Source organism: Bidens hawaiensis, unplaced genomic scaffold (assembly GCF_021521415.1).
Source record: "Bidens hawaiensis isolate Kalapana, Puna unplaced genomic scaffold, B.hawaiensis_p1.1 tig00021328_1, whole genome shotgun sequence".
NCBI lineage: Eukaryota > Viridiplantae > Streptophyta > Magnoliopsida > Asterales > Asteraceae > Bidens > Bidens hawaiensis.
In genome coordinates, this window is record NW_027493298.1 from 101465 (window position 1) to 119915 (window position 18451).

Consider the following 18451-nt stretch of genomic DNA (forward strand, 5'->3'; position numbering starts at 1 on the left):
TCGATCGTGTCTGATAGGGATACTCGATTCACTTCGAGGTTTTGGAAGAAGTTCCATGAAGCTATGGGAACAAGATTGAACATCAGTATGGCGTATCATCCTCAAACAGATGGACAGTCTGAAAGGACGATCCAAACCCTTGAGGATATGCTACGTGCTTGTGTTTTAGACTTTGGAGGGACTTGGGATGATCATCTGCATCTAGCAGAGTTCTCCTATAACAACAGCTACCATTCAAGTATTGGTATGCCACCGTTTGAGATGCTTTGTGGTAGACGATGTATAACTCCCGTGTGTTGGGGAGAGATTGGTCAGAAAGAAATGGGAAGTTTAGAAGTTGTCCGGTAAATGTCTTCAAGGTTCGATCAGATTAAAGCAAGAATGAAGGCTGCTCAAGACAGACAAAAGTCTTATGCTGATAAGCGACGACGACCGATTGAGTTTAACGTTGGTGACAATGTGATGCTCAAGGTCTCGCCTAGGAAAGGAATTATTCGTTTCAGGAAGAGGGGAAAGTTGAGTCCAAGGTACATTGGACCGTTTAAGATTATAGATCGTTTAGGTGAAGTGGCTTATAACCTGGACTTGCTAGAAGAGTTAGAAGGAATTCATTCAACCTTTCATGTTTCTCACCTAAGGAAATGCCTAGCTGATGACACGTCTCATGTGCCATTGATGGACATTGAGGTTGATGAACAATAGAACTACATTGAGCAACCGATCGAGATAGTCGACCGCATAGAGAAACAACTTTGTCACAAGGTTATACCTTTAGTGAAGGTGATATGGAAGCATCGCAAAGGTTCAGATGCCACTTGGGAAGCTGAGGATGAGATGCGCAAGTTTTACCCAAATTTGTTAATGCGATAGTTAGGTTTCGGGGACGAAACCTCTTTAAGGAGTGAAGACTTGTAACATCCTACTTTTGGTTATTATAATAAAATAAATTTTGTTATTTTATAGTGGGTCGTTATCGGTTTAGATAAATAGAATACGAGTTGGGCTAGTGTTGGGTAAATGAATATGGGTTATGGACTTGGGTTAGGAAAGAAAGAAGGAAAGACCATGGGCTTAAGCCCATGATCCATAAATATATAAACCCTTAATATCCATTTAATCCTCATTCACACATATTCCATAAACCACCCAAAACACACACTTAAGATCTCTCTCTAGTTCTTCCCTTTTCTCTAGCCGAAACCAAGAAGGAAACCGAGCACCAACCCGAGGTAATGATAGTTTAATATTGTATGAGCTTAACCCGTTAGAAATAGTCATGAAACGACGAGCCGACACCGTTAAACCGTTTAAGTCACGAGATCCGGGTGGAATCGGGTATAAACCGAACCTATGATGAGCTTAGGGGTCACCCTAGCTCAGATATAGATCGAACGGGACGAAAAACGGTGAAAAACGAGCTAAAACTTGTTTTTCCGACGTGTTCGCGGTTTTCCGGCGGCTTTCCGGCAATGGCGGCGCCGGAAAAGTTAATACGAGGTAAGGAGGTGTCAGGGAATGTTCTGACATTCCCTGACCTAACCCTAATTCGCTGACGGAGGTCTAACAAACTAGCTTTGATTCGTGTACTAATTCGTTAAGGAAAGACTGACGAACTAGCTTCAGTTCGTTAAGTTCAATTCGTCTGTTGACCAGTTCGCTATAAGGTTTAATTCGTTATGAAGACTGGTTCGTCATCAGGGTTCAATTCGCCAAGGAGTTCAATTCGTTAGACAGACCAAACGAATTTGGACCGATTCGCTAAAAAGGCCAATTCGTTATGGAAGACAGAAGTAACGAATGAACCCCAATTCGTTAAAGAGCTTATTAACGAACTAGACTTGGATAACATGATAGAACAATCCCCGGACTTAGAAAAGAATGAATTAATTACAATTAGGCCTTGAACTTTTGAGTTAGTGAATTAATTAATAATTCAAAATTGTAATGGAAAATGTGTTACGACGGTTAACGAACTAGACCCCGCTGCCAGGGGCGCTGCCCCCGGACCCCCGTCCGTTGAGGGTTATAATTAGAATAGAAACGTGATATGGCTAGTGATAGATAATTGATACGAGTAATTGTTATACAGTTATCCGTGCCCAACTGAATAAAGGAATAACTATTAACGGTGAACGTAACCGACTTCAGGTGAGTTTCTAGCCCCATTCCTTGTTATGTTTTCGGGGCTGTGTGCATACTCGATGTGATTAGTTAATACACTTATCATAAGTGATAAGTGTATGCCATATATGTATTATGTGAAATGTATGAATGGTTTCTTGTCGATACATGAATGATCTTCGGAATTGAATGTATTGCCAGGAAATGGTTGGTGTTATATGTATGTTGTAAGATGAAGAATGAATGATGTATGTATGAAACTTACGATTATGTATATAGAAAAGTATGTTAAAAAGGTATGGAAGAAAGGGTACCGGACCCTAATAATATCCGAGGATGAAGGGTACCGGACCCTAATAATATCCGAGGATGGAGGGTACCGGACCCTAATAATATCCGAGGATGGAGGGCACCGGACCCTAATAATATCCGAGGATGGAGGGCACCGGACCCTAATAATATCCGAGGATGGAGGGTACCGGACCCTAATAATATCCGAGGTATTTAGGGCGAATGCTTTTTATAACATATGGTTAGATATTTATGTGTATGAAAGATTGATGGGCAGGTTAAGTATGTAATGCGTACCTACGGGCACGTGTATGTGTATGTAAAGTAAGTTATGTGATTAACTAGAACTCACTCAGCGTAGCTGACTTTTAGAATGCACACTGGCAAATAGTTGAGGCAGCTAGCATGATTGAAGACACATGGCATGGAATCGAAGAGATTGGCATCTCGAAGAAATGTTGTGATGTTTTAAAGACTATATTTTGTTTTAAATGACTATGAATGTTTTATAAGACAAGATTTGGAGGTTATGTAAGATATTATGGTTGAAGTTTTATATTCCGCGTAAAGTTTTAATTAACTCTGATTTGTAGAACTGTGTTTATGAGTAAATCCAACACCAAATGTAGGGGACCGGTAACGGGGCCTTACATATTTAACCTTAATGTTCGTCATCAGACTCAAAATTGTCGGGAAAATCTTCATAATCACTCTCATAGTTAGAACATTCTTCTAACCATTTGACCTTCAAACTAACCTCAGCTTCCAACTCAAGATGTGCAAGTTCTTTTCTTGCATTTGCTAACTTTAACACGTCAAGCTCTCTCAACATCACCAAATCATCACACGACAATAGTTGTTTCAGCTTAAAATTCTTATACTCTCCATTCTCGAACCAGACAACAACCTTGTTTTGATAAGGGTAAAAGAACCACTCCCTTACATGTTCATAAGGTAAAGCCTCTTGATAAAGATCATGAAAGAAATTATGTAAAACATTTATCAAATTTGTTTCTTGTTGACATGGCAAATTCTTCCTAAGACCGATCTGATGTATCTGATGTTTAAACTGATTATCGAACAACATGACTGATTCAATATTATCTTTTTCTAACGTTGCTAAATTGCTATATACAAATTGATACTTACGGAATAGTTTACAATACCTCCAGTTCATAATCGTAGCCATTAAAGGAGTTTAGTTATCTTGAGAAACTTAGTATTGTTAAAGAAGAAGAAGAAGAAGAATAGGATTAAAATGGAAAGTTAAAAAATAGATATAAGAAGTGACGGTTTTATTGTCCAAGAAAATTAATGATGAAATCTATCTAGTTATTATAATGTATAGTTACCCTATAGTTAATAATATTTAATTAGATAGTATGATAAATATCTTAAATAATTTAAATTAAAAAGTAAATATTGAAAAGGTATGTTATAAAACGAATTTAAACAAACAGGTTTATATCCAGAAAATTTGTGTATAATATTAAAAATAAAAAATTATTTATAATTAAATAAAAAAATTAAATATAGGATACCAAAAAAATATTAAATATAAAAAGTTAAGTACAAATGTTGTAAAGTATAGAACAAAATAAATTACATTATAACCATTACATTTATTATGAGATTCCAAATCGAATTACATAGGAAATTTAAACAATTAACATTCTATGTTTCCAAAAATCTCCTTGTAAACAACATTTGTTGTTTTATTTATAAGCTTTGATTCTTTGTCGAGTATCACTAACTTAATACCATCTCTAGTCTTCACTCGTGACAAAGCAACATAAAGCTGACCGTGAGAAAATACTGGATCTTTAAGATACAATCCAGCTCTTGACAATGATTGACCTTGACTCTTGTTGATTGTCATGGCAAAACATACGGATATAGGAAACTGTCTTCTTTTTAATTTGAACGGAAGTTTCTTATCAGTTGGTGTAAGACTTACTCGACTAATTAGAGTGCGATATCCGATATTCATACCAGATACAACTTTTTCTTCAATTACACGCCTATCAAGACTAACAACTTGAAGGCGCGTACCATTGCACAAACCCTTTTTGTGATTAATATTCCTTAATAGCATGATCGGAACACCAACTTTGAGGACCAGTCTATGATTAGGCATGCCTGACATCTTTAATCCATTTAACAAATCAGGAGAGTACAACTGTGGATCAAAATCCTCAGAAATGTCTTCACTTTCAACTAAACTGTCGGAACTTAGATACTCTACTTCTTCACCTGGAAAGAGGTCTAATATACGTTCATTAATTTCTTGAACGACCTCATTCAAAGGTGCCAACAGTGCACGATCCTGAAAGTAAGTAAGTTCGTTGAATCTATCTAATATATTAGGATAGACAAACCTTATTAAATCACCCATCGGATCTACTGAGTTCAATATCAAAAGATCGTCGGGAATATCAATAACCGCCTCTCCAGTATTTGGACCGCCAACGTTTCCTTGGCCTATGTCTAATAGCCAATCAGCAAACTCTTAGTTAGTTTAAGAACTTTACATTTTGACCAGATATAAGAAGAATTGATGCAATCATTGACACATTCACTTCTTGTACCGTTGGTTACAACAGGCAAAATTTGGCGAAAATCACCGCCAAAAATAACAACCTTACCTCCAAATACCGCTCCTGAAGTATTGGCCGAATCACCATTCATAACATCATTTAAAGTCTTGTCCAACGCTTCAAATGCATGATTATGAATCATCGGCGCCTCATCCCAAATTATTAGGCTTGTCTTTTTCAATAATTCATATACGTCGGTATTTCCTTTAACCTAATTTATGAAATAATAAAAAAACATAACCAAATTAATATATTTAAATGTAATTTGATATTAAAATAACAGATAAAGACATATATACTAAAAAAATTATCAATATAAAATTAAAATAAAGTGAGTGGTAATATTACCGGACAAATTGAATCTTCGGTCAAAATAGGTATTAAAAATCTCGAATGTGCGGTTCTACCACCCTCCAAAAGCAAAGAAGCTATACCCCTTGGAGCAAAATTCAACACAACTTCTCCCTTTGACCTTATCGATGCAGATAAAGTTTTCCATAAATAAGTTTTTCCAGTACCGCCGTAACCATAAACAAAATAAACTCCACCTTTTTTATCAATCAAAGCACTCATTATTTCATTATAAACACCTCGTTGTTCATCTGTTAACGAATCAAAGAGATTATTAAATTCGTTATTCATGGTCTCGGTATCATATGAGAGCTCTTCCACCATTAACGGATTAGTTGCTCTTGAAATTTTCTCCATATCTGGAAATGGCATTTGTTTATATCTTCTAAGACTGGAGTTGTTTGAAATTAGAAAATTTTCAATTTCCAAGAGTGCTAGATTTTTTAACTGTTCTTCATTAAGAATCAAACCTGAAAATAAAATAAGAAAGTAATATAATTAAATATTTATATTATTATAATGGATATTATATATTTGCAATAATATAAATAATTAAAAAAATGAGTTAATCTTACCGGGGTTATTTTGATCTTTTTGTTGTTTGTATTGAATACCGTCAACTAACAGTTGCCAAGTGCTTTCCCAAACAAAATGAGGTCTAGATAAACTATAAGTAATCAACATTGTAGCAAATAAATTTCTTAAATAATATCCAGTAGAGGTATGACTTGCTTCTTCAATGGCTTCTATGTATTCCTTATCATCATCTAAAAGACCTCTTTTGTAACATGCATCTCGAAAAGTTTCACACACAACTCCATCAACAGTTCGAATCTCTTCAAAACATTCTGGGCCTCTAACCTTATTTAATAATATTCTTAGATAGTAAGCCTCGTCAAATGTGGGTGGAACAGCATGAACTCTACCTATTGCAAAACCCCTTAGGCGAGGTTCCCATTTACGTAACTGTTTTTTCCAGACATACTTTGTTGGAAACTCTGCGTATGTGAGAGTTTTTGCAAGGTCATGTTTCTTATTACACTCAAACCAGCCGGTAAACATCGAAGAAGCAATAGTTGGCTTGTTTAAAATATCTTCAATATCTTCGTTAGCACCATATATTACCTGTTGCTCACCGGGTAAATGAAAAGCAAGTCTCATAACAGACGGAGTCCTATAATGCACATCAAATGAAAATATCCGCCATGATGCCTCGCATGCAGAGACATATCTACAATCATAAAACGCTTTGATTTCATCTAAATTAGGATCTGAGTTATCAGCATTGTTAGTTTGTACAAGAGAAATTGTTGCTCGGTCTAGACCCTTATTAATGTATTTGAACAAATACTTTATCGATCCATCTTGTTACACCACTCAACATTAATATGTGTTTGAAATTGTTTTAATAAAGTCTTGTTGTATGGAACAACAGTTCTGTTATCCATCATTATATCTGACTTGACAACATATTGCCCGTTATCTCTACTTTTGTATACCGGAAAACCTTGCGAATCAACAGCTGTCTCATCATTAAACATTTTTGGGAAACCTTTGGAGCATTTTTTGTTTACCATGCACGTGTAATTCGGATTAGCATCACCACACGGACCATGAATCATATGATCAGATACAAGCTTGTATAGGTCTGGATCAGTGTCTTTGTTTGGAATCTCAGCAGAAATAAATTTATTAACATCTTGTGGATTATGAATCTTGTTAGATGGATGCATAAATGCAAATATGAGCATGTGGTAGCCCCCTTTTTTGAAACTCTATCGTGTAAACAACTGCAGCATGCATAATAAAAGTAAATATTACATAAGTTTTAATAGGTAAAAAAATAAACTGTTTATTTAAATTGAAATTCAAGTATATACAAAGTAAAATATTAAATTAGATGATGATTATAAATTTATACTAAACAAATCAAAGAAAATTACCTGCTTGAACCTTTCCAAAGATAGACTTATCCTTCACCAATTTAATCAGTGCATCAAGTTTGACCTTAAAAAGCCGACATAAAATATCAGGTCTATCCTCCGACTTTAATGTTGTATCCTTAAGAAATCCTTTAACTTCTGGCCAATTGGGATTACAGGTTATGGTTATGAAAAATCGGGATAACCAAACCATCTACAGAGACACATAGCGTCTAGGTAATTTTGCATCATATATCTTGCTCCGCCAGTAAATGAGGATGGTAGAATAACACGTTGACCAGCACTTGAAACATCAGTATTTCCAACAGATTGCATACCTCGTAAACTTTGGTAAGTATCACATCATAGCTCATGTTGTTTACCGCGTATAAAATGTAATCGTTGTGCCTCAATCATCGTATATTTGTCAACTAATATTTGCTGAAACAAACGCCTACCATTTAACATGGTTGAAAACCGATTTGGCCTGTCTTAAATATGATAAGCAAAAAACTCACGCATTGTAACCTTCTTGCGTGCTACGGTTGATGATGTTGAAACATGCTTATGAAGTATATTAACCTGATAACCATCTTCACCAAAAGGATGAAACAATGGGTATTGAAGAGGTGTATACGATGGATGAAGTTCACTGATACGCTTTAAGGAACCTGATTGCTTGGTAACAATTATGTCTTGGTTATCTACAGCGTCACCAATATCACCGACAATTAAAGCGGCAACTTCAGAACTGGATGGTAGGTTATATTGTCTCGCATCATGCAGTGTTGTTCCAATAATACGCAACTTCAAATCGAGTTGTGGGTTTTCTTCAAAACAATCTCTTACCATCCGATAAGCTTGGACCAAATGATTATTTGAATCTAACATCATCTTCAAATAATTTATAATATAGATCTCTAGCTCATCGTCCATTGATTTATTATCACTGCCAACAAAAAAAAAATTACTAAGATTATAAATAATATAAAAGAAACTAAAAATTAATAACAAGACAAAAGTTAAGGAATATCGTTAAAAGTATTTACCCAAAAACACCCTGTCGGTTAGAAAACTCGTTTTCAGTGTCGTAAATGTAAAGTTGAGAAAACCTTGCTTTACAACCTTGTAATGGTAAAAGACTTCCCAAGCAATGATAGTTTTCACCGCTAAGGCGAAACGTATATGGCGCATTGCCTCTGTTTATGGAATGGTCAATCTTTCCTCCCATAGACGTAAACGAAAACATCGAATTGAAACGTCTAATGTTTTACAAGAAATACTTACTCATGGCGGTCTCACCACGAAATAATTCAAGATAAGTATCATCAGGTTGTCTAACATCGGGAAGTTCGAATTTGCCATTATAACAACAAAGGGAAAAGGCTCGTTCTTCATTACTACTACTTGGTCTGTTAACTTTGGCTTTCCACAACAAAGCATTGCAACTTGGACACATAACGGATTGATTACCATGATCATGATATTCTAGTAAAATTTCAATATAAGATTTTGGAATTAATTAGTATACATAAATACTTAATAAATAATTTAAAGTAAATTATGAAATAAATATCATACCTGACGATATTCCTTTATAAACGTCTACAACATTTGGATAATGAATAGTTGTAGCATGTTCATTTAAATTAGCCATAGGTATAGATACTATAGGGGTTCTTTTTCTTGACCTTCTGCGAAAGGTTGTAGACGACTCCGGAATGTCATTAACAACACAAGACGCGTTTGATCGTTATTGGACATTATATTTATTTAAACAACATGTTCAATACTATAAAGGTTGTCAACAAAATATTGAAAACTACACATGATATTTCAAAAGATAATTTGAAAATTTATTTTTAATTACTTCGTATTTAATTTAATATATGAAATATTATTATGTGTTAAATTGTTACATCTTTAAGTTAAAAAATTATAAAACGCTTCATTATACAATGTTAATATTATAAGTTGCTGTAAAATCAGGACGGAAGTGCAAAATGTATATAATATAATCTTTTTTTAATAGAAGGCTTATTATTAAAATGAAATTATTCTTAAAATTTAATAGTATTCAGTTTACTTTTAAGTGTTTCAATAAAAAAATACCAAAAAAATGATAATAATAGTTAAATTAAAAACAAAATATACCTGAAGAGTTAATTTGGACACCAGTTTTGCTCCAGTCAACAGGATCAGTTCTTTGGAATCTAATATTAATCGTCTATCTTTTCTTTTGGAGGCAGCAGAGTTCACAAATGGTGTTGATGTTTTAGAGTCTTGAAATATAAAGGTGATGATATAAATATTTAAGCATAACAAAAGGTTTTCAAAGACGTTTACTTATAAATTTTTAAAAACACTAACCGTTGTTTAATGCAATCGAAGAGTAGAGATTTGGCGATGTTGATGCAGACAGGTTCTCCTTATTAGATTGTACACGCGTTAATGGTGTGGATGATTGTATATTCTTCAAATTGTGAAAATCTCGATTAACTGAATATTTTAAAATATTAATCATAAACATGAGAAATAAAATTAGATGAACACAATACATAGTGAACAACAATTTAATAACATACCAGGGACACAAGGAATCAATGAATTATATGTTGTCTGTGGAAAAAAATTTTGTTTGTTGCTTAAACCACTAAGAGGTATATTAGAAGAACCTGCAATAGACATTTGATTTGATAATTTAATTTTAAAAATAAATTATATAATAAAAAATAATAAATTTAATATTATTATACATCTAGCAAATTGTACTACGCCATATGGTTATCATTTATTAACCAAAAAAATCAAAAAATGTAAATTATTAATTATAAAGAAAATTCAATATACCTGAACATGTATTTTTTAGAACATCTTTCATCCCGTAAACGGAGGAAGTTCTTTTTTCATCTAAAATTGATCGTCTTTCTTTCCTTTTTGACCTTGCAGAGTTGAATAACGGTGTACATCGTTGAGGGTCTTCAAATTAAAAAGGTTGTAACATTAGCATTTTAAAACAAAAAAAAGTTTTAAAAAAATAAAAATATTCAAAGAGTATAGTAATGTTGCAAACAATTGGTAAAGACTAACCGTTGTTTAGTACATTCGAACAGTCGACATTCGAATTTGTTGATGGAGACACGTTCTCCTTATTAGATTGTAAACATGATAGTTGTGTTGATGATGAAATATTTAGCAAGGTCTCAAAGATGCGATTAATTGTAAGTATTACATATTAAAAAACAAAATGAGAAACAAATAAATAATAAATAATAAAGTAATAACGATTATTTAATTAACGTACCAGGGACACAAGGATTAAAGGAGGAATAGGTTAGATGCGGATAAGAATTCGTATTATTAGATAAACGATCTATATTATCTTGGTAACTATTAAGAGGTAAAATACAACCACCTAAATTTAAGAATATCAAATATTATTTTATTTTAAATGTGATTTAAAATTGAAAATCATGATTTAATAAAATTTACATACTTGCTTGATATGGTAGAGTGACAATCGGTGTTGATTGATAATGGATGTAGTTTGTATTATTAGATATGGTAGATAATGGTAAAGGTTGATTTTGGCCTACATTTAAAAAAATGAAAAATTAAATAATAACATTATTGCTTCTCAAAAACAAATTAAATTTTTTCAAATATCATTGATTGGGTAGAAAAAGATAAAATCATTCAACCTACCACTATTACTTGGGTTATTTTGAGAAGATGAACCTCCTTCATTTTTTCGTTTCTTTTTGGATGTAGACATCTTCCAAAAATATAGATATCAAGCCTCAAAGTTGTGTTAAGCAAACTTTACTGAACCATAACATACGAAAATAAAGTCTTATAAATTATATCTTCAAAAGACTCTTAAATATTATAACTCAAAATGAAAAAAAGATTACTGAACAATAACTGAAAATCATAAACAATAAAATTTTAAATACAAATCAGAAAACAAACTGCTTTCTTAAGAATCAATTTTATATATCTATATATTTGAATTTGTATAAACATCAAAATCGGCACATTAGTTAATTATAAATGAAATTCAAATTAACAAAACTTTAAAATGGGTATTTGAGAATGCAAAATCAAACCGGAAATTATTGTTTAAATATAAACAATCTGTGTTTTCAGCCAAACATAAACCTATGACATGATTAAAAACCTAACCAGAAAATTTTCGGAAGTAAAGTATAGAACGTAGAAAACACTTACAAAATCAATTATTCCGTTGGTTTATAAAGAACATGTATGAAGACACGAAAATTAAGTTATGATGTTGAAGAAGTTTATTTATAATGAAAAGTGAGAAAGTATATATAAACAAAAAATTTATAATAAATTCTTTGAATGGAAACAATAATTGTAATAATATTAGGATTTGTTTATTTTTGGATGAAATATGATAATAATAAATTTGAAATATGAGGACTAAAATAAAAAATATTACTGCATTTAATGTATGATAATAAATTTAACGATAATATAGTTAATTTAATTTGTAATCATAAAAATAAATAACATATACGTATTCGTATTTAATAATTTTAAATCATTTTTAAACTAAATATTTTGTAGCAGAGATAATTATATAGGATTTATTGTATGGAATAATTAATTTATGGCATTCAAGTTGACGTTGTATATAGTTGTTTCCTAATGAACGTATGATCATATTAGTTGTAGGTAATAATTCTTAAAAATATACATGTATATACTTATATTTCAATACATACAAGACAACTAATGACAATGAACTTATAATTATAACCTAAAAACCATAACATAAAGTGATAATTAGTAGTACAAAACATACATATTAAATCTAACAAAATAAGTAGGATAATTAACATAAGTAAACCTAACAAAATACATATAGAACCTGTTAGCAAAATGGTAGTGTTTAAACCCTAATATATTTAACAATCCATTATCAACTTCAACATCAACCAAGAACATCAGTGAGTATCAACGAATGAGTAGCCTCGTTGTACTCGAAAACCACCAAAGTGCCATACTGAAGGCCATTCAACCGAACAAAAGTTGTCCAATTTCGAACCCTATACCTCTCATTATTGCCATTTAGTTCAATAGCAATTTCAGTGGAAACATCAACACCATTTGGATTTATTAAAACCAAATATGATTTGTAATCCAAGTTATTGTTCCGTGCAAACTCAACTGGCAAACGCTATAAATAAAAGTAGAATTACAAAGTTATTTGTTTGAAGATATATCATATGAATTAAAGTATTTGTATAAAATCAATTTACTTACCAGCCTATCCCGTACTATCACTTCCAAAATGTTATCTTCATGAACCTGAGGAACAATAATATCCAAGACCGGCTCATCAACGTCTAACATACCAACATCATCTTCGATAGCGACATCGAGTCCTAAAAATACACATCAAATATGTTATAAAGTAATTAATAAACTAAAGTGTACAAAAATATAGAAGATATAAAAAATTGACAAAAATACCTTCATCAACGTTGTGAGGTTGAGATTCGTCATCACTTTCAATCTCGATAACCATTGGAACATAACCGAGTTCGGGATGTAGATTTGGACCGGTGTATAACAAATCATCATTAAAATTTACACGCTCGATATCCGGTTATCAAAAACATACATTCTAAATGTCCACGTACCTTGAAGACGTTGAAACACAAGATAATTATTAACAGCAAGCTTACAATGCTTGGCCATGTCTTCCCACTCACCAGTAATACCAAATCTCAGAGTAGTAAGTTTGACGCACTGAATGTATAGATTCCATTTAAATCCATCAACGGCCTCAACAACGATATGATCATACTGTCTTGGCTGTAAACTAAAGTAGCATCTAACTTGATCATCTCTCAATGGCTACAAACATATAAAAAAAATAATAATATAGTATAACAAAATTTAATCATGTCTTATATGAGTAAAAGGTTTGTTCAATATTTAATAACTCATTTACAAAGTTACAAGATATTTAAGAGCAGGGCAATGAACGAAAGCATCAACAACCATGTCGTCATGAACTGGTTGATCTCTAACGTAAACGAATGTCCATTCATTTTGGTCAATTGGAGAAAAAACCAAGACATCTCCGAACATCAACCGATTGTCTACAACAAATTGGTCCCACCCATTTTGAAAAACATAACATCCGTTTATGAATTCAATTTCAACAAACCAATCTTTGTCTTTGTGATATAAGACAACCGGGTGCACATTAGCACCAGGTTCAAAACTCTATTGACAAAACAAAGCTGGAAGTGTCTGAGATAAATTTTATGTTGTAGTTAAAGTATAATACAATAATTGAAACATAATTAAAGAGTTTATAATACATACCGTTTCTCCGTTTACATTGTGATAGAAAATGCAAACCGCAGGAATAACATTCTGTTTATTTACAATTTAATATGAGTTAATAAAAAATGTTAAATACACTAACTGATATGTTATTATTGTCAATTATATATACATATATTGTCATTGATAATTATATGATTATTTTAAAATCTTAATTATCACTATAAGAACATGTTTATGACAAAATCTTAACAAAGCAAATACATTGACACATAACAATAATAAACTAAGAATCTGAAAACAATAACTTGTTATCTCCAAACTTATAACAAAATAATCGATGTTTAAAATACTAATATTACAGCTAACACCATAAAGCATGCACAGAGCGTATAATCAGTTTATAACTTAGTTGAAGACGAACTAAAGAGAAAACCTAAATATTATATTCCAAAAACATACAAAACAACATTAAAGATTCTGACTAAAAATCATCTTCGGCTAATATAAATTAGGGCTAAAACGATTAGAACAATATTAACTAAGAATATTAACAAAATTAAAGTAGATAACAATATAGTACTCTCCATTGATTGAGATCTATATCAAAGAAGAATAAGCTTTTCTAAAAGTTGAGTCAATCTTCGGTAACAATGGCCGGAATTTCCAGAAAAATCGAGGTAAAATAATTTTAGAGGATAATTAACGAAGAGTCGTTTATTTTAAAAAGTTGTGTACAGAAAATATTGGTATGGGCCTAATGGAATGGGCTTTTCTATTGGATCATGTTCAAACTTTATAAAATTAGCAAATATCTATAACAAAATTTTTATAATTTAATAAATAATTTTTGTTACTGATTAGCTACCAAATTATGATTCTGAAATCAATTTTATATAAAGATATTGTTAGAAATAATTATTAAATAACATTTTTATTAATTGTAACGTTTAGTTTATTATTTAAAAAAAGTGAAATTTCCCACCAGTGTTTTATAATACTTATGAACATTAGACATGTTTTTGTGTTTAGTTTATAATATAGTGAACTGATAAGTTATGTAATGCATATGAAACATATGATGGTATAGATAAAATAAAATGTAATATAGTAGGATACATTAAAGAACTTATGTTGTTTTAGATTAATATGAACATATGTTGTTTTCAAAGTTAGACCTACAACAACTAAACATTAATTTAATAAAGTTAAATAAAAACTTAAATATGATCACTCAACCAAAGAAAATGAAATGGTTCATCTCAACCAACATTCAAAAACAATCGTTCAACGTAAACAAAAGAGAAAAACCAAACATAAAATATCCAAAAATCTCAAAAAAGCTTAACATAAGTGTAAACCGACATAAATGAAAATGTTCACTTAGATTACTTCTCCACTTTGGGAGTTAAAAAGGCTGCTCATTCGCCTGACTGACTGGTGGTTCCCATCTATTCGGTATTCTTAGACTTCAACTTAGTGGCCGACATGCTAGCATCATCGTCAACTTCAAAAACTTCAACCAGTTTTCTCTTCAGTTTATCGTCAGAAGACGTTGACGTTCCTTTTGTATCAGTTGCCAAATCCAGAGGCTCAACATTTGAACTTGGAGTTTGATTATCTCCAAATTCAGAAAGCTGTTATTAAAAAATCATTATTAATACACAATCATGTTACACATCTTTCTGTTAGAAAATATATTAAAAAAATATCCATACCTTAACAGAAACAGAACTGGATGACTGGAATTTAGAAAGAGATGCTCCCAACGTTAAAGAATTAGAATCTGATTGCTGATAAGAAAAAAATGGAATATCAACATATGTCAGTAGAAATAATTATGAAATATAATAAACTAAAAAAATATTTCAAATATGTTATTACCAAACGAACATCAAGCCTTTTGTGTAACTCTGTGATAACATTGGTGTCATCAGTAAGCTTGCTTATACCATAGTCCTCGACATTGTTCCTGAAGTTAAAATCAGCCACATCTACCTTAAAAGCGAATCTGTTTTCTAAGATAGAATCCAATTCAGCAGAGAATCCACCATTTTCCACCTTATTCTGTAAAAAATTAGACGACAAAGAAACAAATATAATATCTTAAATCTGTTAAACTTACCATATCTTATATGGATGACTCTTACAATTAAAAAAGTATTTTACTTGTAAACAAACCTCATTTTGAGAATCAATCAATTCTTTAGCTGTTTTCTTAGTTAACATTTTAACATCTCTATCAAAAAGAGTCAACGACACAACTCCAGTGGAATCCTGCACCCTTATTTTGATCTTGAACCTATAAAAGTGTATAAATAGGTAAATTGAAAGAAAAAGATATAATTTTACAGTGCACTAATTAGACATTTGAATTTGAATTGAATAAATACATAGGTGTAGGGATAACACCTAAAACATTGCATCTTACTGTCTTGCATTCATACTCCTTTCCATCTTCACCATTATTTTCAATGAGCTTACGGCTACAAATATTACACCCAATGTAATACCATTCCGTATCTGGGCAGATTGCCTTAATTGTACCAAGGATAATGATACTTTTAGGCTGTATTATAGTACACGTCGACTTAATAAATATACAATTAATTTTGAAAGATAATTAGGATAAAATAAATATTGTAATAATTAACTTACAGATATAATGGTACAAATATCACCGATGTTAAAAAAATCTGTTGCTCTCAAAAACTCATCATCAACAGACGACAGCATCTTCACTGGAATCGGTTTACAAACAGAAACATCATTGACATTTAGCAGATCCACCAAACTACAAAATTAAATATTTAATGAATTTAGGAATAAGTAATATAATAATAAATTTACAAACTTAATACATAAATGAAAAGAATATTTGGTTTAATAATATGTAACAACTCGGATTACATAAATTGATATTCATTAACCCTAACCCGGCATGTTTTGATGTTCGGGAATTTGTACCGATAAAATATCGCGTTATTTGAGATAATATTATTTTATTAATTGTTGTTATTATTTATTTAAAATAAATACAAATTTACTTTGAAAGATATACATTTTCTACCCTAAACTAAACTCTAATCTCCATGTGTACCCCTCTCCATACTACAGGGACCTGGTTGTAAAATCTGCATTATATTGTTGTGTTGAACCCAGAACCATATTCAAACCATACCCATGATCCATATTCGCATCCGTGACCCGTATGTGTTAACTTGCACCTTAATTCTCGTATTTTATTTGGAAATTGAATCATTAGTGTTGTTAATCATACCAAATCGGCCTAACCGACGTAATGAATTTGGAAACAAAGATCAATAGGACGCATAATAATATTTATTAACGAAACCGTCTTTATTCTTATGCTAATACACCATTTAGACTTAATCATAAATCAATTAAACTGGTCAAATCCATCTACCAAACCCGTCGATCATAACCCTTAAACGAATTGGATTATGATGAGCTGCTGATATGCGTTTGTAACCCTTCTTGACCGACGACTTGCGATCCAATTTAACCATCATCAAATCATCATACGAGGTAATTACTTATGCCATTTAGTTTGTCTTTGCGCCAGGAACATTAACCCTATGGTTAACGAACGAAATACAAACTCGTTTAATCGATTAGAAATCTAGGGTTCTTATGGATGGTTTCAGTTTGGGTATAACAGTTTATAAACTTTCTGTTTCAGTTAATATTCAATCATCTGGTTAGTCCAGTTGGTTGTTGGTGTTTGTGTTGATTGTAGTGACGGCAATCTACGCGGGTTTGAGTCCCGGAATATCCGTTTTTGTTTGTTTTTTTTTTAATAATTTGACCTTCAAATTCATATATTAATATAGTTTATCATACAAATCATAATATTATATATTACAAATATTATTAATGTAATAACTAGTCAATATTTTCGTTAAACCCGACACATTAACTAGCCACTTTCCCGAACATTTGATAAAAACTATACTTATATATATACATGTATGTAAACATATTATATTATTTAAAAGTTTTTATAAAGGTTTTAATATTTTTAAAGGCTTTAGTATAATGGATCACGCTAATGCACGTATTAAAAATATAGTTCACGCATTTTATAAAAGATTATATTTTATATAAACGTCATTATTTATTATTAACAATAAAATGATATATATAAATATATTAAAATGTATTTTTAATTTAAAATAAACACTAAAACGAATCTCGTTATACATTTTATCCAACAATTTTTATAAATAATTATCCAAGTATTTTTATGTATTTCTTACAATTAAAATCATGTTTATTACGATAAAACTTGAGAATTAAATTTATAATAAAATAATGAAATAAATAGCCTTTGTAAGATTTCATTCAATATCAAATCTCGAACATTTGTCTAATCTTAGTTCCGTTATTTCAATTCATATTTATTTTCCCGCAATTATTGTGACTTAGGACTTCTCGTCGGTATCATTCCCGAATAGCTTCGTTTACCGCTTTCTTACCTAATCATTATCCTTTGCTCAATTGCTAAGGTGAGTAATCACTCCCCTTTTTACTTATTTTAACCTTTTTGGGGACATGTACGTATCTTATGTATTTATCTATTATATAGTATTCAAAACCGTAACTGTTAATCCTTGTGTGTATATCAGTTTATGCTTAACTTGCTATTTGCTTACTTGCTTTGTTTGAATGCTACTTGCTTATTTCGGCAACCGATTCCATTTTTATGACAACGGTTTAGTCCTTGCTTTGGTAACCAATGTCCATTTATATGATTGGTTGAGCCCTTTCTTTATGGTTTGCTTTCTTTATGGTTTGATTGATTGTTTATGTGATATGGCT

The 18451-nt window shown here is 31.4% G+C and overlaps 2 protein-coding genes across 2 annotated transcripts; both read right to left on the reverse strand.

The window, feature by feature from the left end:
* Positions 1 to 4078: 4078 nt before the first annotated feature.
* LOC143563177 (ATP-dependent DNA helicase RRM3-like) lies at positions 4079 to 7111 on the reverse strand. Its single transcript, XM_077050780.1, has 5 exons — positions 6733 to 7111; positions 5936 to 6631; positions 5358 to 5830; positions 5001 to 5220; positions 4079 to 4899 (listed from the first exon to the last, which is right to left on the reverse strand). Exons 1-5 carry the CDS (start codon positions 7109 to 7111, stop codon positions 4079 to 4081), a joined length of 2589 nt encoding a protein of 862 aa, XP_076906895.1.
* Positions 7112 to 7774: 663 nt separating this feature from the next.
* On the reverse strand, positions 7775 to 8513 carry LOC143563178 (uncharacterized). Its single transcript, XM_077050781.1, has 2 exons — positions 8332 to 8513; positions 7775 to 8231 (listed from the first exon to the last, which is right to left on the reverse strand). Exons 1-2 carry the CDS (start codon positions 8511 to 8513, stop codon positions 7775 to 7777), a joined length of 639 nt encoding a protein of 212 aa, XP_076906896.1.
* Positions 8514 to 18451: the final 9938 nt, after the last annotated feature.

Excerpts from the sequence above, each read along its gene's own strand:
- LOC143563177 (XM_077050780.1), bottom strand. The coding sequence starts at position 7,111 with ATGCTCATATTTGCATTTATGCATCCATCTAACAAGATTCATAATCCA. Across the intron at positions 5,221-5,357 it reads CCGAAGATTCAATTTGTCCG|GTTAAAGGAAATACCGACGT; the intron begins GTAATATTACCA and ends TTCATAAATTAG. Across the intron at positions 4,900-5,000 it reads TTTGCCTGTTGTAACCAACG|ACATAGGCCAAGGAAACGTT; the intron begins GTACAAGAAGTG and ends ATTGGCTATTAG.
- LOC143563178 (XM_077050781.1), bottom strand. The coding sequence starts at position 8,513 with ATGGGAGGAAAGATTGACCATTCCATAAACAGAGGCAATGCGCCATAT. Across the intron at positions 8,232-8,331 it reads AACCGACAGGGTGTTTTTGG|TGATAATAAATCAATGGACG; the intron begins GTAAATACTTTT and ends TTTTGTTGGCAG.